The sequence below is a fragment of the Bos grunniens genome, chromosome 17, assembly GCF_055505025.1.
Source record: "Bos grunniens cultivar Pamir isolate PY7600 chromosome 17, Bosgru_T2T1.0, whole genome shotgun sequence".
Lineage (NCBI taxonomy): Eukaryota > Metazoa > Chordata > Mammalia > Artiodactyla > Bovidae > Bos > Bos grunniens.
Genome location: NC_141181.1, coordinates 46,518,114 through 46,546,079, shown reverse-complemented (window position 1 = coordinate 46,546,079; position 27,966 = coordinate 46,518,114). Strand labels below are relative to the sequence as shown.

At 48.3% G+C, this 27,966-nt stretch overlaps 1 protein-coding gene across 2 annotated transcripts in view; it reads left to right on the top strand.

Moving 5' to 3' along the window:
• ADGRD1 (adhesion G protein-coupled receptor D1) overlaps positions 1-27,966 on the top strand; it is a 176,696-nt gene that overhangs the window by 24,575 nt on the left and 124,155 nt on the right. For both annotated transcript variants that reach the window (XM_086347242.1, XM_086347243.1), the window contains 8 exons: positions 4,447-4,626; positions 8,861-9,103; positions 12,025-12,089; positions 12,803-12,958; positions 16,140-16,199; positions 19,195-19,312; positions 20,547-20,657; positions 22,489-22,564. In XM_086347242.1, the coding sequence (XP_086203368.1) occupies positions 4,447-4,626; positions 8,861-9,103; positions 12,025-12,089; positions 12,803-12,958; positions 16,140-16,199; positions 19,195-19,312; positions 20,547-20,657; positions 22,489-22,564 (1,009 nt within the window). The remainder of the gene's footprint in view (positions 1-4,446; positions 4,627-8,860; positions 9,104-12,024; positions 12,090-12,802; positions 12,959-16,139; positions 16,200-19,194; positions 19,313-20,546; positions 20,658-22,488; positions 22,565-27,966) is intronic.

Below are 27,966 nucleotides of genomic sequence, written 5' to 3'. Positions count from 1 at the left end.
AGATGGGCTGGGAGATGCCGTGGCTTCTTCAGGAGATTCAGTCTACCATGACGATCTGGGTCCAGGTGCTTAGATGACGTCACTGGAAGCTCGTGTCTCCATCACTTTGGCTCTGTTCTCAGGAGGGCTTTCCAGGTGTGATAGCAATGTCAACTCACAGCCTCCAGGAGTCCCTTTTATCAGCTGATGCATGGCCATCCCTGAACCAGTCACTGTGATTCAGACTGCTCCAGCCCTTGTGAGCCTGGGGCTGTGTAATCAGTCCGCTGTGTAATTAGTCCCACTTGACCTAGAGGACACAGAGGTTGGTGGAGGGGGGGGTGGTGATTCTCCCCAAGAATGCTGTGCTGGGTGAGGAAGGATGGATATCCAGGCTGCTACATCACCTGTGGGTCTCCTTGCCCTCCCCGCTGGCCACTGCTCTGGTCTGCCTTGAGTTATGAACACGCAGGACATGGTGCCGAGTCTGCGGGTCTGGTCCTCTACCTGGAGAGATTCCTTGCCCATTCCTACCTGCTGCTTCTGCCCCACTCACCACAGACACAGAGATGATAGTGCACAGCAAGACTTCCGCATCTGTAGGCATTTTTCTCCTCCATGGAATTCTTGAGAAACTTTGTTGTCTAATTCAGTAAGTGAGCTCTCTCCCAAAGAACGTCATCTCCATGAGAGGATAGAGAGATGACAGTCGCAGATTCCAGAGCCAGACTGCCTGGTTCCAGTGCTGACTCCATCACTAGCTATGTGGCTTTAGACAAGTTACTTTACCTCTCTGGGCTTCAGTTTTCTCACTTGTCAAATGGGGACCATACTAATCCCTACTTCACAGGGTTGTTGGGAGGATTAAAAGAGTTAACTCATGTAAAATTCTTGGGACATTTTATCTTGAACAAAGTAAGTTCTTAAACAGTAGAACTTATTTTTCTTTTTAAAGTGTTCTTTATATAGCAAGGACATTCATTTCTTGCTTGTTAAATGTTTTACAAATATTTTTTTCCTGGGTTGTCATTTGTCTTTTGACTTTGTCATGGCTTTAAGTTTTTTGGCTTGCAGAATTTTATAATATTTATGCACTCAAATGTATCCATCTTTTCTTGGGACAGCTGGAATTTTTTTTGTTTGTTTGTTCTATCAAGAAAGAACTTTCCTCTCTTTACTTTTGGGATGGATGAGGATTTAATGCTCGTAAGAAGAAGAAAAGTGTTGAATCAATTTGTCAATACTGCACTTCTTTTTCCTTTAAACTTTTTCTTCTTTGTATTGACAATTTCAAGCGCAAGAAGCAAAGTTCCTGAAAATACTAATATTAGAGGACTCATTGCGAATCTTTGAAGACTCAATGAAGACGTAAATTGATGTTTAAATACAAGCTGTTCCTCAGAGAGAAATGATTATTTTGTCGGCCGAATGAACCAAAATGAAAAGCTTGGCTTGTAGAAACCATCATCTGCTTCGATCTTCCCTTACCTAAGGCGAAATTGAATGTTTTATGTTTAATTTTTCTTCCTGGAGAGAAAGACATTCCACCAAGACAGGATTGAGCGAAAGGAATTTTTCAATGCAGCAAAGTGTTTGGGAAAAAATGGACTTTTGTGAATCCCACTGGGACATTGTTTCATAACAGAAGTTTCACAATGTGCTGTGTTCGTGTCTCTGTGAAATTGGTTGTTTCTGAGTGGACAGGCAAAGCAAGAAGACTTGGGGTTTCGTTTTCGGGCTCTGTGCCCCTGCAGTAGATGGCAGACAGAAGACCTGGGGGACCCCGGGCCCGGGACTCCCCTCCACCTGGTGCCTTTGCAAAGGCAAAGAAGAACAGTGTCTGGGACAGCCCAGATGCTCTCTGGACAACCTACCAAAGTCCTGTCATTTAGTTGCAGTGACCCGTGTCCCAGGGCACTTTTGAGGACTTTTTTCTTTCCTCAATAGTCCTAAGAACATACTCCTGGAGACTTGAAACTCTGCTCTGCAGTCTCTCTGAGCCTCATCTATTATTTCACATTTCATCTTTTTTTAAAAAAATTATGATATTGTTTTATGAATTTTTTAGAGACACGTGGTATTATGCTGTACATATTACTTTATTAGCTTTTAAAACGTATTTGTTTATTTTTGGCTGTGCTGGGTCTTTGTTGCTGCACATGGGCTTTCTCTAGTTGCGGCAAAGTGGGGCTGCTCTCTAGTTGCAGTGTGTGGGCTTCTCATTGAGGTGGCTTCTCTTATTGAGGAGCTCACGTTCTAAGGTGCACGGGCTTTAGTACTTGTGGTGTGAGCTTAGTTGGTCTGTGGTATGTGGTATCTTCCTGGACCAGGGATTGAACCTGCATAGGGTTCAATGGGCATAGGGAACCTGTGTCCCCTGCATAGGCAGGTGGATTCTTAACCACTGAACCACCAGGGAGTTCCAATCTTGGGCCTGTTTTGATCAGCCCTGAGTAACTCCTCTCTCAGCATCCCTGAAGCCTGGACTAGGTTGAGGGGGCCAAGGCTGCCTGATTTATTTCCAGCTATTACAAGCTGTGCCCAGCAGGTTGCATGCATTCTGTCTCTCTCACACTCACACAGTTTACTCTTGTGCAAAGAAAGGGTAAATGTTACTGGAGTTGGAGAAGCAGAGTGGGGGTGATCGGGCTCCAAAGGGCAATGACAGGAGCCTCTAGCTCATCTGGCCTTTGTCAGCCCTCCCTGGGGAGCTTGCCCCCCTCCCCTTCTCCTCCCTCCTCCCTTGTCTGCAAGGTGATCCTGGGTCAGGTCTTCACCATTAGGAGCTGGACTTGGCTGTCTTGGCTGCCAGGGCCTCCATGGGCCCTGCTTTGTTGGAAATGAACAATTATAGGTTTCATAACCTTTCAAAGTGGGCTTCCTCTTTGACTAAAAATGCTCTACTGGGAATCTATTGTAAAGGCATTTAATCTGAGATGTGCAGAGAAGTTTAGTTTCCAGTTCGGTTTGGGAAATTAAAACTTGAAGAAAACTTATAAAGACTTAGTCATGGGGAGGTTGCTGTTTAAAAAAAATCTACAGGACTTCCCTGGTGGTACAGTGGATGAGAATCCTCCTGTCAATGCAGGGGACATGGGTTCCATCCCTGTTCTGGGAAGATTCCACATGCCGAGGGGCAACTAAGCCTGTGGGCTGCAACTACTGAAGTCTTCGAGCTTAGATCTGGTGCTGCTGCTGCTGCTGCTAAGTCACTTCAGTCGTGTCCGACTCTGTGCGACCCCAGAGACGGCAGCCCACCAAGCTCCCCTGTCTCTGGGATTCTCCAGGCAAGAACACTGGAGTGGGTTGCCATTTCCTTCTCCAACGCATAAAAGTGAAAAGTGAAAGTGAAGTCGTTCAGTCGTGTCCGACTCTTAGTGACCCCATGGACTGCAACCCACCAGGCTCCTCTGTCCACGGGATTTCCCAGGCAAGAGTACTGGAGTGGGGTGCCATTGCCTTCTCTGGAGCTTAGAGCTGGTGCTCTGAAATTAGAGAAGCCCCCTAAATGAGAAGCCTGCACACCACAACAAAGAGTAGCTCCCACTTGCCGCAACTAGAGAAAGCCCTCGAACAGCAGTGAAGACCCAGTGCAACTAAAAATAAAATAAACATATAAAAACTTTACAGTTCTTGCTTGCTTATTTGTTGCTTTACTTATTGGGTGCACCAAGCAGTTTGCAGGCTCTTAGTTCCCCAGTCAGCGATTGAACCTGTGCCCTCTGCAGTGAGAGCAGAACCCTAAGCACTAGGTCTCCAGGGAATTCCCTACAGTAACTGTTTAGACTGTCATATTGTACAGTTAAAAACAAAGATGACATCAAGGCATATTTATGAACATTGGAAGGAGTCTATGATAACACAAGTATAAAAAAATGTGGCTTATAAACCAGTATGTATGAATTGGTTCTTTTCTTTGTAAAATGCTTATGGAAGAGGTTTTGGAAGGATCTGCCTTAATAGATGACATCTGTGCATCAGATTTTTTGAATCTAATCAGAGTCGGTCTCTAGTTTAGGGACCTTGGGCAAACCAGCCTTAGTTTCTTCATCTGTGTAATGGGGGTGATAACCTCATTTTGTAATATTAAAATTTTAAGAGGTATATGCTGTGTTTAGTCATGTCTGACTCTTCGCAAACCCGTGGGCTGTAGCCCACCAGGCTTCTCCATCCATGGGATTTTCCAGGCAAGAATACTGGAGTGAGTTGCCATTTCCTTCTCCATATTTAAGAGGAGAGCATTTGTTTAAAACCCTTAGAAAAGTGTCTGGTACCCAGTGAGCTCTTAATAAATATTACCTGTTATTATTGTCTGTATTTTCTGCATTGAACATACATTGTCTCTAGAATGAGAAAAAAATTACCTTTTGAATGAAAATCAAAAAGCAGGGAGACCGACCTGCTTCTATGAGGTTAAGGCCCATTCACTTTTCATTAATAATAACCGCACGTCTTTCCTGTCCTCAGGGGTCTCCTTCTCTTTTTTCTGGAAGACACAAGGAGAACAGTCCACATCAATCCCTTCTGCCTATGGAGGACAGGTCATTTCCAACGGGTTCAAAGTCTGCTCCAGGGGCGGCAAGGGCTCAGTGGAGCTATACACGCATAACAAATCCGTGACATGGGAGGCCAGCTTCAGCCCCCCAGGTAAGGGCGCCACTGGCCTGAGAGATGCTCGGGGAGGTCGGGGAGCGGGGGAGGCGGGAGGAGTTCCGGTGTCCCGCCCCCTCCACCTCCTGATAGGAAGCGGATGAACCCAATGGATGTAGAGCTTCGGGGCGCTGTCCTTGGGGCACGTGAGCCCCTTCTTCGTCCAAGGGGCTGCTTGGGAAGACTCACTGGAAAGGGTGAGATAGCATCGTTTGCTTAGATGTCTGCCTGGTTAGCTAAGGGCCAGGATTTCGTCTGACTGCAGACAGTGTTACCGCGTCACGTTACTTAGTGCACGGGAGCCTCAGTTTCCGTGCAGTGAAGATATTAACGATACCTCGCTCACAGGCTGGAATATAGCTCTCGGCCCAGTGCTTATTGTTTCTCCTTTTCCTGTCTTCCCCTCTTTTTCCTGCATCTTCCTTTTGCCTTCTCCTCCTCCTCTTCTATTCCTTTCCTTTCCTCCATCTCTGGCCCTCCTCCTTTTTAGTGGTGCAAACTTGCAAATGTTTCGACTTGGATGTGAAAAAGCCTTTGGAAAAGAGGGGCTGATGATTGAGGGAAAGAAAGGATGCTGGAGGAGAGGCAAGGGCACCAGGCAGCGAGGGGCCCCGGGATTCAGGAAGGATGCTCCAGGACCTGGGAAGCGGAGGTGGAGGGGCGGGGAGCTGGGTGTGTGCAGATGTGCCTGAGATCCTAGGTGGGTGTTGGGAGGCCACATGGTTCTGTTCCACAGATTCCTGTTTTCTCGGGGGCACAGTGCGATCCTAGCTGACCAGGCAGGAGGGCAAAGGTGTGGGGCAGGCACCTGGGGGAGGCTGGAGGTCTGTGAACTAAGATGGAGAGAGGTGACCAGGGACTCAGAGCATCTTAAGGTAGCATGGAGGGGGCATCCAGTCCAGACTAGAGACTAGGAAGGGAATCTCACAGGTGGAAGGCAAACTGAGAGTCTAGAATGGTCTCCTCCAGGAGGAAGTGATGACATCCCTGACCTAGTTAAGGAAAAGTCATTTTCTGGACCACTTCAAGGAAGGCTGCGTGTCTCCATTTTTTTTTTTTAAAACATGGAGCCAAGCAGCCTGGGTCAGGTCTCGCTCTGTACCCTCTCTGCCAGCTGTGTGGACCCAAGTGCCTTACTCACCCACCCTGTATCTCAGCGTCCTCATCTGTATCGTCAGCACAGTGACAGTATTAGGTCAAAGGGCGACTGTGAGAGTGAAGTGAGTTAACAGGAAAGGAACCTAGAAGACAGCGGTGCCCAGGGAATACCGAATGCATCTGCCTGATTCTGCTGGTACTATAAGCTGGGGTCAGGCTTGTACCTCTGGAAAAGGGGCAAATTCAGTGCATGCAGACTTCGAGAGAACTTTGCATGTCTGCCCTCTCTGATCCTCAGGGCCAGAAATCGTCTCTGCCTCGCCTCTCCTTACTGACGTGCATGTCCTGCACCTTGTTCACAGCTCTTATCATGTTCTAACTGCTATCAGTCTCTTATGTAACAGTCTGATCTCCCTGCCCCTTTGGGGCTGACACAGTATCAGGTACTGAGAAGTTTTCTTGGTATGTTTTAAGGTCAAATCTATTGAACCCTGATTGTTCATCTACCCAGAGAAATGGGGAGAATTGTAAATATTTCTGCCTGATATTGTGCTCTTATTTGTTCCTTGAAGGTATTTTCACATTCAAGGACAATGATACTTTTCTAAAAATTATGAAATGAAGAGAAACATTTTTATTTTTATTATTTAAAAAAAATTATGTATTTATTTACTTTTGTCTGTGTTGGGTCTTCGGAGAAGGCAATGGCAACCCACTCCAGTACTCTCGCCTGGCAAATCCCATGGACTGAGGAGCCTGGTAGGCTGCAGTTCATGGGGTCGCTAGGAGTCGGACACGACTGAGCGACTTCACTTTCACTTTTCACTTTCATGCATTGGAGAAGGAAATGGCAACCCACTCCGGTGTTCTTGCCTGGAGAATCCCAGGGACGGGGGAGCCTGGTGGGCTGCCGTCTCTGGGGTCGCACAGAGTTGGACACGACTGAAGCGACTTAACAGCAGCAGCAGCAGTGCTGGGTCTTTGTTGCTGTGTGTGGGCTTTTCTCTAGTTGCGGTGAGCAGGGATGTTGCTAGCCAAAATCCTGGACTTCTCTACCCACCAAAGCTGAATAAAAAAACAATATGAAAGCAGAGTTTGAAAGAAATAGAAAGGTGGCTTTAATTCTCAGCCAGCAGAGAGGGTAACACAGTAGGCTTATACCTTAAGAATTGTGCGCCCCCCCCTCCATGAGGAGTCTAGGGGTTTATATAAGGCAAGGGCTCACAGTCAGGAGTCAGTGATGAGGAACAAAGGTGAGAGGATCTTGACTTCTTCCTCTTGCATTGTTTCAAAGACTGTCATAAACTGGCTTCAGTAACCCAGTCATTGAGTCTGGCAGTTGGGTGGCTCTGTGGCCTTCTTTATGATATGTAACTACAAGGGGAAGGGTGTTGTAAGGATAAACACCAGATAAGGGATGTATTTAGCATAGAGTCAAAGGAAAAAATGTGAATTGTAGCTTCTGCAGAGTTAGGAGGCAGAAGAGTGAACTTAGATACAGACATGCAGAGTTAAGAGCAACTGAAGTAAAAAAAAAAAACTAGGAATATTCAGGCCTGCTCACTGTTCCCTTTATCTTCTTTGTTCTCAGGAAAGGGAAAGATAAAAACTCATTCTCTTTTTTCCTTTTCACTGCAACAGGGGCTACTCTCTAGTTACAGTGTGTGAGCTTCTCATTGCGATGGCTTCTCTTGTTGGAGAGCACAGTCTCTAGGGCTCGTGGACTTCAATAGTTGCAGCATGTGGGTTCAGTAGTTTTGACCCAAGTGCTCTAGAACGCAGGCTCAATAGTCGTGGAGCATGGGCTCAGCTGCCCTATGCCATGTAGTGTCTTCCCAGACCAGAGATGGAACCCATGTCCCCTGCATTGGCAGGTAGGTTCTTTAACCACTGGACCACCAGGGAAGTCCTGACAGTGATGCTTTGGACCTATCTGGGATCCATGCTCTCCTGAGACTGAAGGTTAGAAAGTTGCCCAATCCTGAGCGAGAAGCCTGGGGTAACTGCTTATACATCCTATAAAGGGCCTATTTCAGCAGCAGGTCACTGGCTGCATCTGAACACTCACTACACAATGAAGTGAGGCTCTCTGTGGGGCCAACTGGTGTCAAAGTCTGGCGAAATTTCTTCTTGTGGGTCATTGTGGTTCTCATGCCAGAGCCATGAGTCACCACCAAGGCTCCTGATGAAGGGTCTAGAGGAGCCAGGAGTGGTCTGTCCTCCCCCAGGCTGCCATCACATGCTCAAGGTCAGGGCGGAGTTGGGTACCGGTGGCCTGAGGGCTGAATCAGGCTCTCAGGTATGTCTCACTGACCTGCCTGGGGGTGGCCTAGGCTGGATTAAAAAACATTTTTGAGCAAGTTAATTTTTTAAAATAAGCTCTCCTTTTTAAAAGTTTGCTTCCCTGGTGGCTCAGACGTTAAAGCGTCTGCCTGGAATGTGGGAGACCCAGGTTCAATCCCTGGGTCGGGAAGATCCCCTGGAGAAGGAAATGGCAACCCACTCCAGTATTCTTGCCTGGAGAATCCCATGGAGGGAGGAGCCTGGTAGGCTACAGTCCATGGGGTCACAAAGAGTCAGACAGGACTGGGGGAGTTCACTTCACTTTCAAAAAGTTTTTTAATTATTATTTTTTTGACATGTACACACTGGACTGACCATTAGTTGTTATTTTCATTTAACTTAAAATGGCAAAGGATATCTTTGAACAGGCTTCTGGGCTTTGGGGAGTGAGAGTAACTTCTTTCCTGAGCTCCTAAGACTGAGGGAAGTCAGATGTGTATTATGACCTGTGTGTGTGTGTTAGTTGCTCAGTTGTGTCCGACTCTTTGTGACCCCATGGACTGTAGGCCACCAGCCTTCTCTGTCCATGGAATTCTCCTGGCAAGAATACTGGAGTGGGTTGCTATTCCCTTCTTCAGAGAATCTTCCCAACCCAGGGATTGAATCCAGGTCTCCTGAATTGCAGGCAGCTTCTTTACCATCTGAGCCACCGGGGAAGCCCATATTATGACTTAGGACTCAACCAATGACCTACTATTGTAAGGGAGAGAAATGTGTATAAAACTAGGATAACCACTGAGTGTGGAGCTCGAACCCACGTCTTCAGAAGGGTGTGTCTGCTCTTTCCCAGGCCACTACTGGACTCACGTCCTGTTTACATGGAAGTCCGAGGAGGGCCTGAAAGTCTACGTCAACGGGACCCTGAGGACCTCAGACCCAAGTGGAAAAGCGTCTCCTGCCTACGGGGAGTCCAATGACAACCTCGTGCTGGACCTGACCAAGAGCTACGAGAACAGAGCTTTTGACGAGTTCATCATCTGGGAACGGGCTCTGACACCGGATGAGATCGCCATGTACTTCACAGCTGCCATTGGTCAGTGAGAGGGGAGGGGCTGCAGGCCGGGTGTGACGTAAACTCTGGGGGGCGGGGACTTTCCTATCTACCGCCCCTTTACCCGCAGCAGATAGTTCTCTGCTCTCTCCTGCTGGGCTGTTGGTACTGCAGGGTGAATGCGTCCTGATCAGTTTTTTCTAGAACCCCTTCTCCCTAAGATGGAGGAATTCATAATTTACCAGAAACACACTGAGGCGAATATTCTCACGCTGGTCACCAGGGAATTTTTGAAGTTTGTGTTAGGTGGTTATGGAAAGTTTTGGGAAGCAAGTGTTCCCGGTCCATTTGATGCACAAATATTTGCCACATCCCTTCCGCGTGTCAAACTCACCCATGGACCCTCAGAGAGCACCCCTGCCCACCTCCGTTCCTGCTCAGCACAGAGCGGTGGTTCAGATCAGGGAGCTGGTGGGCCGGCAGACCTGGTTTCAAAGTCTCATGCAACCACGATGAGCCGTGGGACTTGGGAAGTCACTTTGTTAAAAAATTGAGCTAAAATTCATGTAGTGTGAATGTCACCTTTTTACAGTACACGATTCAGTGGTACTTACTATGTCCACATGTTGTGCAACCATCCTCCCCAGAGAAACCCAGCCCCCATGAGCTGTCCTCCCCATTTCCTCCTCCCCTGCCCCTGGCAATCACTAACTTACCTTCTCTGTGGATTTACCTATCCTGGATAGTCCGTATAAATGGAGTCATATATGTGACCTTTTGTGGCTCAAGTGATGTCACTAGGGAATCTGTTTTGGACTTTGCCTTCTTTTGTTTTCTTGTGGTGCCAGGATGGCTGCCATTCCCTCCAGGAGCACAGTCCTCCCCCCCACCCCCGTATCCCCACAAAACCTTAGCAGGAAACAAGGAGCTTCTTTTTTCTGTCATCCACTACAACCCGGCTGGCCATCACTGTTGTTGGCCCACACTGACCACGAACCAATTACTGTGGGTGGGGATGTGGAATATTCTGATTGGCTTAAGCCTGGCTCACAGTCCACCCCACTGAAATGGCAGTGAGGTCAGGGCTCCCCCCACCAGTCCCCCTCCAGAGCACAATCAGGGCACTGACCTCGGAGCCACTGTGCAAGCAAAACCAGCCTATATCCACAGCAGCCTCTGATGTCTCCATCTTTCACTGAGAAAACAGAATTCACTCCCTTTCACAGAGGTGACACAAGACAAAATATACCGTCCTTTAGGACGAAAAAGGATATCAATCGACAGCAGTTTATTGCCTAAGATTCCGAGATTTGTCACCTAGAGACCAAGATAGCATCTGTACTTGTGTTATTGAGAGTCTCAAACGACTTCTGCCTCCCCAGGAGCTTACTGTTTTAGCATCACTGGAAAGAGGCTTTAATGTTCCTGGCTCTTTTAGCTGTCACAGCAAAACCTGTCACCAGGACATCTCTGGCCTCAGGGATGTGGCCTGTCAGTCTCCTCATCCCCACCTCCACCCCACCCCTCCACCCCCCTGCTGCCACAGTGCAGTGTGTCAGGAAGTCCCTGCAACTGAATCACGTGTGTGTGTTCACCCTCACTCTTCACATTTGGGGAGGGCTCTGTGCGATTTTGGGAGACTGGAGAAGTGTTCTCTTAATACTTGTGTATCCTGGGGGCTTCAGGCCCTACCTTTACTGAACCAGAACTGGACTCCTAATCCCACATCACTTTGGGGATTTGGTTCTGAAGACAGAGGCCATGATGTAAATCCTGTATTGAAAAGTGTCCCTCAAAGACCCCTAAAGACCTGGTGTGGGGCTCCTGGACCATTACTTAGTCCAGCTCAGCTGGGTTCAGGGCAGCTGTGCTCAGACAACTGAGGCTGAAATCCAGCTGCTGTGGTGCTGTGCCCACAGGACAGGGTAGAACCTGTTCTTTGCATAAAGATCTGTCTGTACATGAAGCTGTGAGCTAGGCTGCAGGTGCCCAAAGGGAGAGCATTTCCCTGGGTGACCTGTCTGGAGGGGGCCCTTCTCCTAATCCCTTAGCTGGTGACAAAGAGGCAGAAAACATTAAATCATGGCGCATGTTTTGTCTTGTTTCTTTTTGCCTGTGCTGGGTCTTCGTTGCTGTGCACGAACTCTCTCTGGTTGTGGTGAGTGGAGGCTACTCTTCCTTGCGGCGTGCAGGCTTCTCATTGTGGTGGTTTCTCTTGTTGCAGAGCAGGGGCTCTAGGCGAGAGGGCTTCAGGAGTTGCAGCTCGAGCACTTAGTTGCCCTGTGGCATGGGGGAGCTTCCGAGACCAGCGGTTGAACCTGTGTCTCTTGCATTGCAAGGTGGATTCTTAACCACCAGACCACCAGGGAAGTCCCATGGCTACATCTTTGGTTTTGGATGTCTTTCTGATTGTGGGCCTTCATAACTGACCACATGGGGTCTTTGAATAGAATCCTTGGGATGGGAGGGGCTCAAGAAGATGGTCTCCCCACCACTGGACTGGGTTCCAGTGTCATCTTGCTGGAAGGGAAGGGGCCAGGTTCCCTGTCTGTCCCAGCCCAGTGATTCACAACCCTCTGTATTTTATGTCTAACTAGTCCACAGGGTGATAGAAATCCATTTCTTTTGCTTTTTTATTTATTTGAAATTGGTGCAAGCTTGTATGAAATCATCTTTTTATATGATGTTTTGCCTGAAGGGTGTTTCCAAGCAATTTAGACTATAAATAGAAAAATAATTTGATCTGTGAAAATCCATACAATCTCCCCATTTGGCTGATTTATTACACTTTTATCTTTCCAGAAACATTCCTACTCACAGCGTTCTCAGTGTCTCTTAGTTTGTGTCTGAAACTGATAGATTTTTGTTAAAAAAAAACCAAACAGGCCTTCCTGAAGGTGAACGAAGTGACCATGTTTCAGTCCTTAATTAAGTATTATTATTATTATTATTATTTTTTCCAGGAGAGCAGCTTTCGCTGTCTTCAACATCACCCAGCTTCTCCGTGACACCCACAGTGAACACCATGGTGAGCAGATGTGTTTAGTTTTGCCCCCCATCTTGGTGATGTCTTTTTGCTTGGACTATGTGCCAGGAGAGTGGGGATCCCATTAGACTGACTGGCTCTATCTTGGTAGCCAGCGTTAGCACTAATTCTTGACGCTCAACATGACTAAAGGGAAGACCCTTGGCTCCCCGTGACCTGTAGCCTCAGGTGCCCACATGGAGTCAACAAGACTTACCAGGGATCACCCAACATGAGGCTGTTTCTTGGTGCACTTGGCACCATGACTGGAGAGCGAGAAGGAGGTGGCCTGGACACTTAGCTTCTCTCTGCACCATCTTCTTCTGATGTTTGAGGAAGGGTCCATTCCTTTAGAAAGTGTTCCCTTCTGATATGAGCATTTGTAATCAATCAATTTTCCTTCCATGAGAACTTTAATGTAATAGTGAAGGAACAGACTCTAGAACCACCTGTTTGGGTTCAAATCCCAGTTCTCTCATTTATTTCTGCATAAGCCTCTCCATGCTTAGTTTCATCTATCAATCGCGTGTGTATTTCATGAGGTTGTTGTAAGGATGAAACGTTAATATATGTTAAATGGTCACAAGAGCATATTGGAAGTGCTGTCATCATGATTATTATGGTGTGAGAAGTATGAGGCCCAAAGGACAGACTGAACTTCTGTAGACATCTTGGCTTTAGTTCTTAACAGGAACTTGTGTCACTGATTTCTTCAGGCGCCCACCGATGCCTACCATCCCATCATAACCAACTTGACAGAGGAGAGGAAAAACTTCCGGCGTCCTGGAGTTGTTCTGAGTTACCTTCAAAATATGTCCCTCAGCTTACCCAATAAATCCCTCTCAGAGGAGACGGCATTCAACCTCACCAAGGTAAAGGCTATGTGATTTCTGTGCCTAGTAGATCAGGGATGGCAAACTGCCAGACCATGGCTGACAAGTGTGTCTTGTTTGACCTACATGGAGCTGAAAAAATCAGAAGCTTTTATATAGAAGCCTGGATTTCAGAATTCTCATGAATAGCCAGACGGCGTGGACTACACACTGTGTAGTCAGCTCTACACAGCTCGGTGGAACTTCCTTCAGATGAGACTCGACTCTTCATCTCCTTTTCCCAGTGTCCAGCCAGGCTGGCCTGTCTCTCCATCTGCCTGGTCCCTTCGCATGCCTAGTCGCTTTAGTCATGTCCAATTCTGTGACCCTATGGACTGCTACCCACCAGGTTCCTCTGTCTGTGGGATTCTCCAGGCAAGAATACTGGAGTGGGTTGCCAAAGCCCTCCTCCAGGGGATCTTCCTGACCCAGGGACCAAACCCAGGTCTGCATTGCAGAAAAATTCTTTACTGTTTGAGCCACCAGGGGAGCTCCACTTGACCCCTGTAGGCATTTGAATTTGCAACTCTGGCTCTAAACTCTGCTACCTCCCTTGGCAACAGCTAGAATGCAGAGTTGGGTCTTTGGCAGATTTAGCCATGGGGTCATAGTGTGACCCCAATGCTGTGACGCGTATCTCAATGGGAATTCCCAAAGTTATTGAAAACACTTAGTGAATGCACTGTGTATGGCACGAGAACCAAGGTACTTTCTCTTTACATTCTCCTTAAGATCTTTCCAGGTCAAGGTAGAGGAGGATGCTGGGCTTGTATGCGCCTGATAACTTCAATCTCAGCACAGGGCTCTTGGCTGCTGATATCCAGAGAAAAGGAATGTGAGACTATTATACTTCAAAAGTGTAGATAAGGGTTAAAAGCAGGATGTATAGGGTCTGATTGCTGGGCTGAACATCTCTCTGCTGGTTACTTACTGTGCACCCTTGGTCAAGTTACTTTATATCTCTGCCTCACTTTGCTCATCTGAGATATGGGGAGATAATAGTACTTACTTTATTGGGTTCTTAGAAGGCTCCTATGTGCATAGTATGACTCTGGCACTTTTTAAGAGTTCTCAATCCTTCCTGGTTTCCTTGCTGATGACAAACCCAAAGAAGCAGCCAAAGAAGCACGGGAAAGCGTGTGTTCATTAAACAAGATGTCTTGATTTGCTAGGAGGCATTTGTCCCAGTAGCTCTCCTGCCCAGGTGAGAGAAGCAAGAGTAAGCCTTCTCAGATTTTGTTCATTCATTCATAGAATGTGGTAAGTTCTGGGGATCCAGGATGACCAAGAACTACTTCCTGCTTCCAAGAGGCTCAGGACTGAGAGGGTGAAGATGGACCATGGAGTCTGAAAAGTGTCCTGAGCTGCAGCCGCTCAGTGACTCTGGAGTCAGGCAAGCCTGGGTTTAACCCTTAGATCTACGCTGTTTTCAAGCCTCAGTTTCCAAGTCTGTGACATAGGGATACTTCGATGACCCAAGTCTGTCTCTGTTAGAATGGTTTTGGTTGCAAGTAAGCAGTAATATGACCAAGTATTGTTAAAATAGGGGCATTTAATTGCTTCACTCCAGGTTTGATTACTTCAGTCTTTCAGCAGGCGTCTAGGTGGCAATTGCAGTTCCCTTGGCATTCTATTCTATTTCCAAGTGACTTAAATGGCTCCAAACACCACACCTCACTGACAAAGACCAGGAGGAAAGGGAAAGGCAGGGGGCACTTCTGTCTTTTCAGGGCAGGAAATTCTTTCCCGTGGTTCCCCTGCAGTTCCCCTGACATGACCACGCCTAGACCAATCACCAGCCAAGGGAACGGAACTGGCTTGGTGGCTCAGCCAATCATATGGAGAAATGGGCGGGGCCAAGACAGCCCTGTATAAGCACTTCCAGGCTTCCTGCAGGAAGCACTTCGGGTTCTTCAATTGAGCTCAGTGGGTGGGAGTGAGGCTACCCAGAGGGAGGGTTGAGGCCCTTCTATAGTCTTGCAGGGATGTCTATATGGGAACATAAAATTCCATGCAAGTCTACACAGGAAACTGTTAAAGCTGGGTGATTTACTCTTTCAACTCCCCTGTTTCCCCTCAGATACATTGGACAGTGTCAGAGGTAGCAAAATCAAATGCATTCAGGAGCCAGAGGAACAAAGTAAATGGATATTAGGTCGGACAGACAAGAAGGAGGAGTAGAGACTGTGGCTCACCGGGAATACCCACCCATGGGGAGTAGCAGTGAGCTTCTAGAGAGCCTCCTGATTTTAACCATTATGTTTACTTCTTCTGATTTCGCAAGCAAAGCAAAAACCCAGAATTTTAAAATGGAATCTCACCCATTAAAAAAAAAGAAAAGTGGGCAGCTAACAAATTTAAAAGCAGTTGTGTACAAACCAAATAAAAGACCTTTATGAATCGGATGCAGACTGTGGCTCATCAGTTTTAAACCTCTGGTGGGGGCCGTGTGGGGATGGATACTTGACTCTGAGTGTCCTGTAGAGGAATCATGTGGATTTACCCCAAACCCCACCAATTGGGATTGAATGAGAAATAAATATCTTTGGCATTCATTAGCCAATTTTCCACGATGTTTTGACTTCTCACCACCAATAGTTGAACAAGAAAGTGAAAAGGAATTTCTTATGCTGGGTAATAAGGTGGCCATTAGCCACACGTGGCTCTTGAATACTTGAACTGTGGCCAGTTCAAATCAAAGTGTAAATACACACTGGAGCTCTAAAGTTTAGTGTAACAGATGAATGTAAAATATCAAACTGGTGATTCTTATATTGATTGCATGTTGAAGCGATATTTTAGCTATATTTGGCTAAGTAAAATATATTATTAAAAAGTAATTTCACCTATTTTCTTTTAACTTTTAAAAATGTGGCCACTAGAAAATCTAAAACAAAAATTTGGCTTGCATTATATTTCTATTCAAATGAACTGCTCTAGATCAGGAGTCAGCGATGTAAATACTTGCCACTGACTAATGAGTGTCACCTGGAGCAAATAAGATACCATCTATCAAAGTGCTTTGTAAATATAACCTGATGCACTGATGAGAGCTATTTTCGTTTACTGCTGTATATATGCAAAACCCAGCCTGTGGTTGATGGAGATGAGAAAATGAAAGGTCTTATGATTTTGAGGCTTAAGAATATATGCTAAGCAGTGTCATCCTGTCTGCCTTTAGACTTTCTTAAACACCGTGGGAGAGGTTCTTCGTTTGCCCAGCTGGACTGCTGTATCAGAGGTAAGAGAAAAGAACATTTTGGTCTTCAGAAGTACCTTGGGAACCATTTTGTCTTCCTTGAAGTGGCATAAATATGGCCCAGTTCACATCTATAAGAGAAATGATGCATCTCTCAGTCATGAGATCTGGGATATTAGAGCTCATTTTGACAGGATATGTGATTAATTTTCAATGCTCTGTTTTCTCTGTGGATCAGAGCTCTGCAAACATCAGTACATGGTGCTGTCCTCAACACAGAGCAGGGAAATGGTTGGATTTCTTCATGAGGAATGTATGCTTGTTTATCATTTTAGTAGTTTTTTTTTTTTACCATCACATTGTCGTTGAATGATAATAAAACATATTTGGTTAAAGATCACTGTATTAAATGAGAAAAGTCAAATGTGTGACAATATACACTTCATGATTATGAATGATTATACGTAGAAATCAAAGCAGCTTCTCCTTTTCTCTGTACTCTAAAGAATTAGGAGAATGAAATGCTTTCTCTTTTCTTTTTAAAAATAACTTTCCTGATTTTACTTATTTAAGAAATAAAACAAGTGAATATGTTTGGAGTAGTTAGAAAATGCAGATAAATACATATAAAATAAAAATCACCTGAAATTCTCAGACTGAGTGATAATGATTTTTCATATTCTTATATATATGTGAAAGTGAAAGTGGAGTCGCTCAGTCATGTCTGATTCTTTTCGACCCCATGGACTATAGCCTACCAGGCTCCTCCATCCATGGGATTTTCCAGGCAAGAGTACAGGAGCGTGTTGCCATTTCCTTCTCCAGGGGATCTTCCTGACCCAGGGATCGAACCTGGGTCTCCTGCATTGTAGGCAGATGCTTTTACCGTCTGAGCTACCAGGGAAGTCCTATATATATATACAAATATATATATATATATATATATATATATATATACACACACACACACACATATATATATATATATGTATTTCTTACAATCTAGTTTTCAGTTCTCTTATATGTGTATAATAGAAATTTCTCTCTCTCTTTTTTGGCCACAACATGTGGTTTGTGGGATTTTAGTTCCCTGACCAGAGATTGAACCTGCACCCTTGGTAGTGAGAGCACAGAGTCTTAACCACTGGATTGCCAGGGAATTATATATAATTATATACAATTCTTATATGCATATATATTCTATAAATATGCTGTCTGAATTTACCAGTTTCTCTTTATTTAGGATCTTTCCTAATGATGTTAAGCATTCTTCAGCAATGCCGTATAAGCAGGCTAGGTTAGGCTATGTAGCAGTAACAAATGGACTATCCATCCCAGTGGCTCCATGCAGTGGACATTTCGTTCTCACCCATGCCAAATATGATGTGAGCCCGGGGAGCCTCTTCTCTGCCCAGTGACCTGGTTCCTGGCTCTGCCCATTTTCTGAGGCTACTGTTTCAACATGTGACTTCCTGGGTTGCCCAGCAGGGGTGGAGAAGCGGGGAAGAGGAGAACTCTTGACTGTCTTGCCTGGAAGGGCTGCAAGCACACCATTGTTTAAAGTACTCCTTCTCCTGAACTCCTATAATGTTTAAAACTTATCTGCCAGTTTGTGGCAGAATGACCTCTCCTTCTTATTATGAGTGAGATTGCTCCAAGATTTACACCTGAACTTTTTATTTGAACAGCTTCAAATAGAATGGGATGAGACTTCACAGTGGCAAAGAAAGAGAAAAACAGTCATGAACTTAAGATCAATATAATATTCCCTAGAAACAAATTCTGTTTTAAAAGACACAGTCCTCCAAAGTTGATGATTTCCAGGGGGACGGAACTGCCACCTAGAAAGCTCCCAGAAGATGGCCAAGGAGGACCTGAGCAAATATACTTTCAGCATCATTTCACATGAACTTTTTCTGAATGCTCTGCCACAAAATATGAATAATCATGAAACTATTCAGACTCAGGCAGGCTCTACTGTGCGTTAAAGGGAAGGTATGAATCAGCCATACCCAACAGAACTGCATGCCAGAAACACAGATTTTCATGTGCTTAACTGTGCTTGGCTGATTGAAGTCAGGCCATGGGCCTGAAAGGAAATATCTAAAATTGGCCTCCATGTTCTATTTCCAGCTCATTAGACTCTTATGGAGCATATGTTTGTGAGAGAACGCCTGGGACACTTAGCAACAGATGGATGCTTTTTTCAGAAGGGCGGGAAGGAGAGAGGGGTGTGATGGCAGAGATTCACACACCACACCCTCAGGGGAACTGAGATGCCCCCTCCCTGCTAGACGTGTGTCTGAGGATAAGGAGCAATCAGCCCAGTCTGAGCGGGCTGCAGAGATACAAGGTGTCCTGGAGGGACTCCCTGCCTCCTTGGGGGCAGCGCCCACTAGGATCGCCTCTGCTTTGCGGACTCAGAGTGGAGAGGCCCTTGGAAAAAGGAAGAGACACACCAGGCTTGTCAGGGAGGCCAGGGGTGACTTGGGGTGCTGGCACCTCCAAAGTACCCTCCCCTTTGTGGAGATTAGGACAGAACTGCTGTCTTCATCCTGGAGGGTGTTGGGAGCAATGAGCCCCCTCCTCATGAAGCAGAAGAGGATGGAGTAGGGGGTGCAGATCAGAGAGATGCCAAGGTCCGCAGTGAGTTCAGAGTGGACCCAGGACCAGGTCCGGTTACTCTGTGTCTGAGTGTGGAAGCCTTGGAGCTGATGCTCTGGTGATGCTCTGGGGTCAACCTCAGCCAGTATTCACATTGTGTGAGCTCTGCTGGGCTGGGTGACCTCAGCGGTCAGACCTCCGCGCCTGTGAAATGGGTCAGCGGTGTGACTGTTTCTCCTCTCATCTGGTCGTCGTGAGGCCAGAGCTTGGCCGGAAACATCACTCAGCCAATGCTGGGTGTCCTCCTTTGCAGGATGTTGACAGTGAACTTGAAGCTTGATCTTGTGCGTTTGTGCGTTTGATGCCTCCGACTCATGCATGTGCTTAGTGAGCGCCATCTTCACGTCTCCTTCCTGTCGTGATGTTGTTTCAGGACAGCGCTGTGGTGCCGGGCTTGATAGACACCATCGACACCGTCATGAGCCACATAACTTACAACCTGCAGGCCAGCAAGCCCCAGGTCGCCATCGTGGGTTCCTCGTCCATGGCAGGTAGCTCGGCAGTGGGGGTGTGGGTGAGGCTGGCTGTGCGGCAGGCGAGGGCGGGTGGAAGCAGCGGGTGCAGGCAATGCCACCTGCTTGTTGAATTTTGCTGCACTCCTGCATTTTCTTCCGTGTGCCCAGGTACACACAAACCTCACATGCCATCAGTGGAGATGCTCCTCTTCATTGTCCTAAACTACATTGTCTGATGTGCAGTGACATTTTGGAGGAAGACAGAGTTAGCTTGAAACAACCATGCTCAGCTGGAATGTACACACAGGACCACGGGAGCCTTTGAGACTGACTTAAGGGCCAGATTCATCTCGGGTGACAACTGTCTCAGTGCAGGGCAGGAGATGAGCAGCAGCAGCCCCTGGAGTGTCTGTGGGGTACCAGGTTCCCTAGGGTCAGCTGCAGGTTTCTCCAAGATATTGGTCACATGGTCTCCTACAAGTGGACATCATGGTTCTTGATATTTTCAGAGTCTGTGTCTAGGGAGCATGTGTGCACGCTAAGTTGCTCATTCATGTCCGACTCTTTGCGACCCCATGGATTATAGCCTGCCAGATTTCACTGTCCATGGGAGTTTCCAGGCAAGAATACTGGACTGGGTTGCCATTTACTCCTCCACGGGATCTTCCTGACCCAGGGATCTGACCTGCATCTCCTGTGTTGGAAGGCGGGTTCTTTACCACTAGCGCCTCCCGGGAAACTTGGTACCCTAATACTTTATCACCAGAGCCACACTTCTGGAAAGGAAGCTTCATTCACTCACTTGGGTTGGCTTTAATGGGAGTTTGTCGGCTAAGGCAGGTCCCTCCATGTGGTGATGCTTTTGCCTCACTTAGAAGATGAATGTCATGGGCATTTCATTTTCCTGTGTTTTGTGGGGTTCCCAGCGAGGAGGAGGAGCCCTTCAGCACCAGGGTCTCCCTGCCAGATTGGATGCAGTCAGTGCTGAGGCATCTTAAGCTGAGGGGCTGCCCTGAGGGCAGAGGGGTCACCTCAGGCCAGGAGCCCCACCCACCCCCACACGCAGCGGGTGGCAGTCAGACAGGTCTGCCACATGGTCACAATTACTGCTCTGGACACTCATTTTTTAGGTTCTTATTTCCTAAAGGTAATTACGCTCCCCAGGAGAGCTCATTCTGTCAAAAAAAAGCAAAAGCAGATGGGATTTTACAGCCCAGTTTCCTGCCCTGGAGTTGACTGACTACAGCGTCCTCTCTCTGGCTTGTTTTAGACTTTTCAGTGGCCAAAGTGCTCCCCAAGACCATGAATTCCTCCCACTACCGCTTCCCAGCCCGGGGGCAGAACTACATTGAGATCCCCCACGAGGCTTTCCACAGCCAAGGTGAGTGCAGCTTGGGACCCTTGCAGAGGGACTCAGCCTGTGAGCTGTGACCTGGCTGAGGGGCTGCCCCAGCCCTCCTCCCTGTGCCGATGGGGCCAGGTTTCCATGGTGGGAACACCATGTGTCATTGATGCTCCTGAGATGTCTTCATAATGCAGACTACAATCCAGCCTTGTGCACTGGGACTGAGGAGGCAGGCTGGCAATCTGCACTCTACACTTGCTCACTGGAGGATTCTTAGTGGACCATGAGCTGATGTGGCCACCTCCCCTCCCTGCTGGGGTGGCCTCTGGCTGGGTGGCTGGGTGAGGGATTTTATCTGCTCAGGAGTCTGGGGTTCTCCTCCTGGGAAGTTGAAGTCAAGGATAGTGATGGGACAGCAGCCAAGGTGATCTCAATTACTCTCTAGGGGGACCCAGGTGGCTCTGGCCATTTTTGCTATCATGACTGTCCCCCTGCCCCTTGAAAGATGACTGTGCCTCTGCAGGCATGTCACTCTGTCCCAGGGACCTTGGGAAGTCAAGGGAGTTGTAGATTCTCGGCACCTGACCATCTGGCCACGCTCTTCCCATTCTGCCTTCAAGACTGAGGACCAGTCTGGGTGGTGGTCCCCTCTCCAGCTCGGGGCTCTCACTCCCCAGCCCTTGGGAGCTGACCTCTGCTCCCTGTACCCTCTAGTTTGCTTTGTGAAGGGTGCTCAGGGATGTCGGGGTGTCCTGCTTTCAGGGGACTGTCCTCCCACACTCGGAGTGAATTGTAGAAGGGAGAGGTCCAGGGGCAATGCCAGGGTTGACCTAATGCATACCACTGCACGTGGGGTCTCATCTCATGTGCCCGCATGACTGTTAGAAATCCCCAGTTTTTCAGAATCAGCAAGATCACAGCCTCGTGTGGTCTGCCCACATGGAAACTTCTCACACTTGGCAGTAGAACTAACTGGTCACAAGCACCCACTCCGTGGCTGAAATTCCTGGGCTCGAATCCCAGTTCAGCCACTCAACTGGGCAAGTTACTGAACCTGCCTGGCCTCCGTTTCCTCATCTGTGACTTAGGGGACAGTCTTAGTATCTGCCCCAATATTTTGTGGTGAGCATTAGAAGAGACAGCTCTTACACCAGTACCTGGCCCGTCGTAAATGTGACGTGAATTGTTAATATATATTCCTGAAATTTCAACACACTCAACAGATATCCTGAAGAACTCAGGAAGCATTGTGGGACTTGCTCCTCCCAACCTCCTATTAAGCTAGCAGAGGGAGGTAACAGAATGGATGATTCCTGTTTCCAAGTTGGAATAGCACAGAGAGGTGGGACCCAGCAGAAGGAGTGCCAGGTGTCTGGGTGACTTGTAAATCCTGCATCCGCTGCCTCACTGGAGTGCTGAGATTGCTGTAAATACTGCAAGCACAGATAGCCCCTGACATACGCTCATGGCTGCAGTGCTATTGCCTGGCACCGCCAACCACAGCTCGACCGGGCTCTGCCTTCAGAGGCGCGTGGTGTTCCTGGAATGTCTCCCCGCCCACCCACCCACTCTCCGCCAAGAGTTGTAGCATCTATGTGTCCAGAGCTGGCTTGGGGCGGAGCAGGGAGTGGTTGCCGTGGTTGCATTCACAGTTGAAGGGTGGAGTGGAATCTCTTCTCAAACTCTGTCCTCGTAGTCAGTTCTGCCCCTGAATGTCCCTCCCCTTGCCCTTGAGGAGCTGCTGGGTTCCCAGGTCTGAGGTCTACACTGTGTGTTGCTGGGCAAGCACTTTTGATGGGGGCTTTGTGTTTCTCTTGTTTATCACTGGGGATGCTGACAGGTGTCTGGTCGTCTGCTCTTTCCCCAGCCTGGACCACCATCGTGGGGCTTCTCTACCATTCGGTGCACTATTACTTGAGCAACATCCAGCCGGCCAGCACCAAGTGAGTTTCTGGGGGCCATGTAGCATGGAGTGGGGAGGTGGTGCCTGTTTGCTGGGTAGCAGATCACTGGGACACCCCCACCTCCCTGCCACCAGAGGCTCATGCAGTATTGTTATCAGAGAACTTGTGGTGCCAGTGCCTGGTGCTTCTCTGTTCGAGCAAAAGAAGAAGATGCAGGGATGCCTACACTGGGGCTTCAGCAAGCCTCAGGGGCCTGGGCTGATAGTGCAGTGGTCAGGAGCACCGGCTGAGTGACCATTCCACCTGGAACTGTGTGACCTTGGACAAGTCAGTTAACCCCTCTGAGCCTCAGTTTCCACTTTTGTAGAATGGGAAACGAGCAGCACATGCCTACATCAGTCAAGACTGTGTTGGATATAACAGCTTAGACAGAAGGGAACTGAGGGCTCATGGGACTAAGAAGGGCAGGAGTAGTCAGCTTCGAGCATGGCTGGATCCAGGGACCCAGAAGATAGTGCTTTGACCTGGTCTTTCCTTTCCCTGCCTCTGCTCTCCTCCATGTCAACTCATTTCCTGGCAAGCCCCTTCATAGAGGCATTGCTGGCTCCCGTAGATTCAGACCCACATGGGTTTGGGTCCTGAGATCTCAAGAAGGAAAGTAATTGTCTTTCATGAATGAAAAGTCAGTTTCATTAGAAATCTAGAGAAGATTGTGATTGGCCAACTTGGGTCACGTGCCCATCCTGGCCCCCTAGTCATGGCGGGAGAGGATCCTGCTCTCTCATTGGCCAGGTCTGTTCACATGACCTTCTAGGATTTGGGGGTGGATCAGCTGTACTGAGACCACAGGGAGGGGCTGGTTCCCCCAGCAAAGATTAGGCGTGGGACCTGTTCCTCCCTTTCAAGGGGTCCCTTGGAGGGGACAGGGAAGCAGAGCCTAGGGCCGGGGCAGAGAAATTGCCAATGAGGTATGAACCCAAGAGCCCAAGGGGCCCATTTGTACAGTTAATGTTTGGAAGGCAAAGCCGTTTCTGTTGGCCGCAGATCCGCCCTAGACAGGGGCCCTGCAGAGGGCAGCAGGCAGGCTCTGGTTCATCTGTCTTCCCGGGTGTCTGGCACAGCGCCCGGCCCAGAGTGGAGGCTCTGAAAAGGTTCCTGGAGACAGAGCTGTGCATCTCAGAGGGAGCCGCGCAGCGCCTCCACCCCTGGCCCCGACGAGGCCCCGTTTGGCTGCCCTGCGAGGACCACGCCTGGAAGAGCTGATAGTATGAGAGAGCGTGTTCCTGCAAGCTCACTATCTCTGCTGATGGGAAGGCGCTGCGGGGGCGGGTTTCAGACGCTGGTGCCGCTGCTGGGTATTTGGAGGCCTGTGTGATGGAAAGCAGGCAGCTATTTTTAACCGCCTACAGATAAACGAGAAATGATAAATACTTTCTAATGATGCAAATAGTCCTGTTATCGTGGGCTCTCTCAGAGGAAGACTCTTCTCCCATCTGATACCAGGGACCAGCTCTTGGTACAAAACCCTAGGCTAGGCCTGGGGGAAGCAGGCAGTCGTGGTTTCGCTGACTTGGAAGGAAGCCTTGTTCTGGGCGTGATTGCCGGGGAAAGCCTGCAGGTTGTCGGGTTCACTTTTAACCTGGCACCCTGGGTGTGCTTTCCAGAATTCTTCAGGAAAGTCACAAACGAAGCAACCTGCTTTCCTCGGAAATATGCCCTCTAGACTATTTGAGGGAAATTTCTCCAAACCCAAGAGTATGAATGAATAGTGGACCCAGCCTTAGCCCCAATTTATATATTTACCTCTCTCACTGCTGAAGGTTCAGACTGAAACTGACTTTTCAGTGAAATCGATAAAAATGTATATTCCTGGGGATGGCCAAATCCTTCTGTGGGTTGGAGTAAGGGTGTGGGGAGGACCATGTTTATACCACATCTGCAGCGCCCCTCATCCTTGGAAAAGGGGACAAAGGCAGAACTGAGGGTTACACACGGAGAAGGCGATGGCACCCCACTCCAGTACTCTTGCCTGGAAAATCCATGGACAGAGGACCCTGGTCGGCTGCAGTCCATGGGGTCGCTAAGAGTCGGACACAACTGAGCGACTTCACTTTCACTTTTCACTTTCATGCATCAGAGAAGGAAATGGCAACCCACTCCAGTGTTCTTGCCTGGAGAGTCCTAGGGACGGGGGAGCCTGGTGGGCTGCCTTCTATGGGGTCGCACAGAGTCGGACATGACTGAAGCAGCAGCAGCAGCAGAGGGTTACACATGGCAGTGGGTACTCTGATTCACTGTGACCAGAAACACACTCTCTCTGGGTGTTGGCAAAGTTTTGCATAAAGGTCCAGATGGTTAATATTTTTGGCTTTACCTGCTATACTGTTTCTGTCACATCTGCTGTGTAAAGGCAGCCCTGGACAATACATAAAGAAATGAGGGTGGCTGAGTGCCAATAAATCTTATTTACAAGGCCAGGCAGTGCCTATGGTTTGCACAGCCCTGGTGAACACTGTTGTATCAGTGCTGGCCGCAGGGACAGGGACAAGGCTAAGTCTGCCCTGCTGTGGGGAGTCGAACCCCATTCTTAAAGCTTGACCACCAGGTGTGATTATCCTCCATCCTAAGCAGGGGTCTCCAACCTCCAGGATCTACTGCCTGATGATCTGAGGTAGAGCTGGTGTAATAATAATATAAAGTGAACAATAAATGTAATACACTTGAATTATTCCAAGACCGTCCCTTAACCCCACCCCTTGTTCATGGAAAAATTGTCTTCTACAAAACTGTTCCCTGGTGCCAAAAATCTGATCCTAAGGGGTCCAACCCTCCCATCCCTCTCCTACTCTCACTGCCCAGGGGTCTCCAGGCAGGACTCCCTGGAGCCTCAGGACCCAGGGCGCCATGATCTGCTCTCACACCCTCTGCAAGTTGTGGGCTGGGAGACTGACACAGGCAAAGAACCCCCCAACTCACAGCCCTCTACCCACTGAAACATGGACCTCTGAACTCTGCCAGCAATGAATACAAGTGTTCAGTTATTTTCCTGAAGTCAAAACAGAATGATTTTATGATGATGACCACTTATTTTTCAGGTGTTGGGTCTTCAGTTCTAAGGTTAACACGTGATGCAAAGATGTCTTGTTGTCAACATTAACCTCAGAAAGAATCACCCTGTGGGCTCATCAAGTGTGGTCCCTATATTTGTTGTCTTAGCTCCTGTAGCACAAGGTGGCACAGGGGTGATGCCAGCTGTGGTTCACACGCAGACTTGGAGCCAGGCTCCTGGCTTTTTACTCCCAGTCGGCCACCCCGCCCAGCTGGTGAACTTGACACAAGCCTGGTGGTCTCTCTGCCTGCTTGCTTCTTTCTAAGATAGGACGGTTGTCCTGATTTCTGAGGACTTCTGTGAGCTCTGAGTTAATGGTTTAAGTAAAGCTTGGTGCCCTTGAACATATGTAAGCTCTTCCTTTGTCATTGCATAAGATGCTTGGCTGTTCTCCCATTCTCTGCCTTTAAGATAATTATCAAATTCCATGCACAATTAGAAGCAGATTAGTGCAATCGCCTTGATAATGTTCTGGTGTTCCCACTTGCTTGCACAGCTGACGTCATTCCACTTTAGTTTTGTGTGTTATTACCCTCACACATGTATGTTTTTTGGGTGTGAGGTTGAAAGGATGTGGTGGAATCGTGACATCCTTTAAACCTGCCTGGGGTGTGGAGTCAGCACATGAGATTAATGGGATAGGAGGGTGACAGGGCTGGATGGGCTCTTCCCCCCACCTGTCCTCTGTTGACCATTCGGGCCCCACTGATGTCTGCCCTGGGGCAATGACTGACCATCCACAGGTCCTGGATGGGGGTGTCCTTTGTCCCTGCATGGGCCTGGACACAAGGGATCCTCTGAGGTCCCTGTCTCTGGCCCAATAGTGATGAGAAATGTTCAGTTCATCTGCCATGTGGGCAGCTGGGACAGCTGTTCCTTCAAACCAGCGATCTGAGCTGGACAGGGCGCAGAGTCACCTGCTCCTCCTCCATAGATGGGCCTGGGACTCAGAAGGGATGGGACTCCTTGACTTCAGGGCTGGGACTCGGGCCTCTGGATTTCAGCCTCTCAGTGATGGACTCACTTGTGCTTCAGAAGGATATGTTCCAGGGGGTAGACTTTAACTTTAATGTCTGCATTTCTTTTTACTTTTAATGCTATATGTTTTCATTTATTTTTGGCCATGCTGTGAGGCATGTGGGAGCTCCCCGGCCAGGAATTGAACCCTTGTGCCCTGCATTGGAAGCATGGTGTCTTAACTGCTGGTCCTCCAGGGAATTCCCGTCTTCACGTCTTTGTAAAGCCAAGCCATCCAGGTAGAAGGAAGGACAGGGTCAGAATCACCGTGTAGCAGCCCTCGGTATAGCAACTGATTCGGGCAGTCATCCTCAATGCTGACACCCCTGGGCGAGGGATTGTGTGGAGACAGGGTTCTTCCCTGTTGTCCCACAAGGTACCTGTTAATCACTATGTGAGAACATCCTGGAGAGCAGAGACCACTTTAGTCAAGGGGTTATGCTCAGTCTCACGGGCATTGGGGCAGGCTGATGTACTGCATCCCCCGATAGGAGGCAGTGGCAAGAGTCATCCTGCCCCCAGATGCTCGGCCTGATGCTCCCCATGAAGAAACAGTCAAGGGCTGTTTCGTAAAGCCTCGGTTTGGACTGTCACACGTACATGCAGTGGAAGCAGTGACAGGAGCAGGGCCTGTTCCAGGTCAGAGGGGACTGGGAGGACATGGTGACTAAATGGATGCTGCCCCTTCCTTGACAGGAAAGCAGAGCTCTGACAGACACCCTGGGGACACTGAGGACGCTGGACTGTGGACCGGGCACCAGATCACGGGTTGAAGCTGGGTCAGATTTCTGAGCGTGGTGATGGATAGGGTGGTTATGTAGGAGGCAGTCTTTATTTTTAGAAGATACACTTAAAGTATTTAGAGGTGGAGTGTCATGATGTACTTTCTGATGATTCAGCAAAAAGAAGGGGTGTGTGTGTGTGTGTGTGTGTGTGAGAGAGAGAGAGAGATGCCAGACAAAGCAAAAATGGCAGAATGGTAGGAGCTGGGAATCTAGGTGCACTGTTTCTAGCATTTTCTGTTGGCATGACTCTTGCAATGCAAGGTTTGGAGGGGAGGGTCCTGGTTGGGGCAGAGATTCTGGTTCTTGCCATTGTCTCTTGAGAGGCCCCACTGAACTTTATTATATATTGGCTGTGCTGAATTTTCACTGCTGTGTGGGCTTTTTCTCCAGTTGCAGCGCATGGGCTTCTCGTGGCAGTGGCTTCTCTTGTAGGGGAGCATGGGCTCAAGGCCACGGGAGCACAGTAGTTGCTTGCAGCATGTGGGATCCTCCAAGATCAGGGATCCAACCTGTGTCTCCAGCATTGGCAG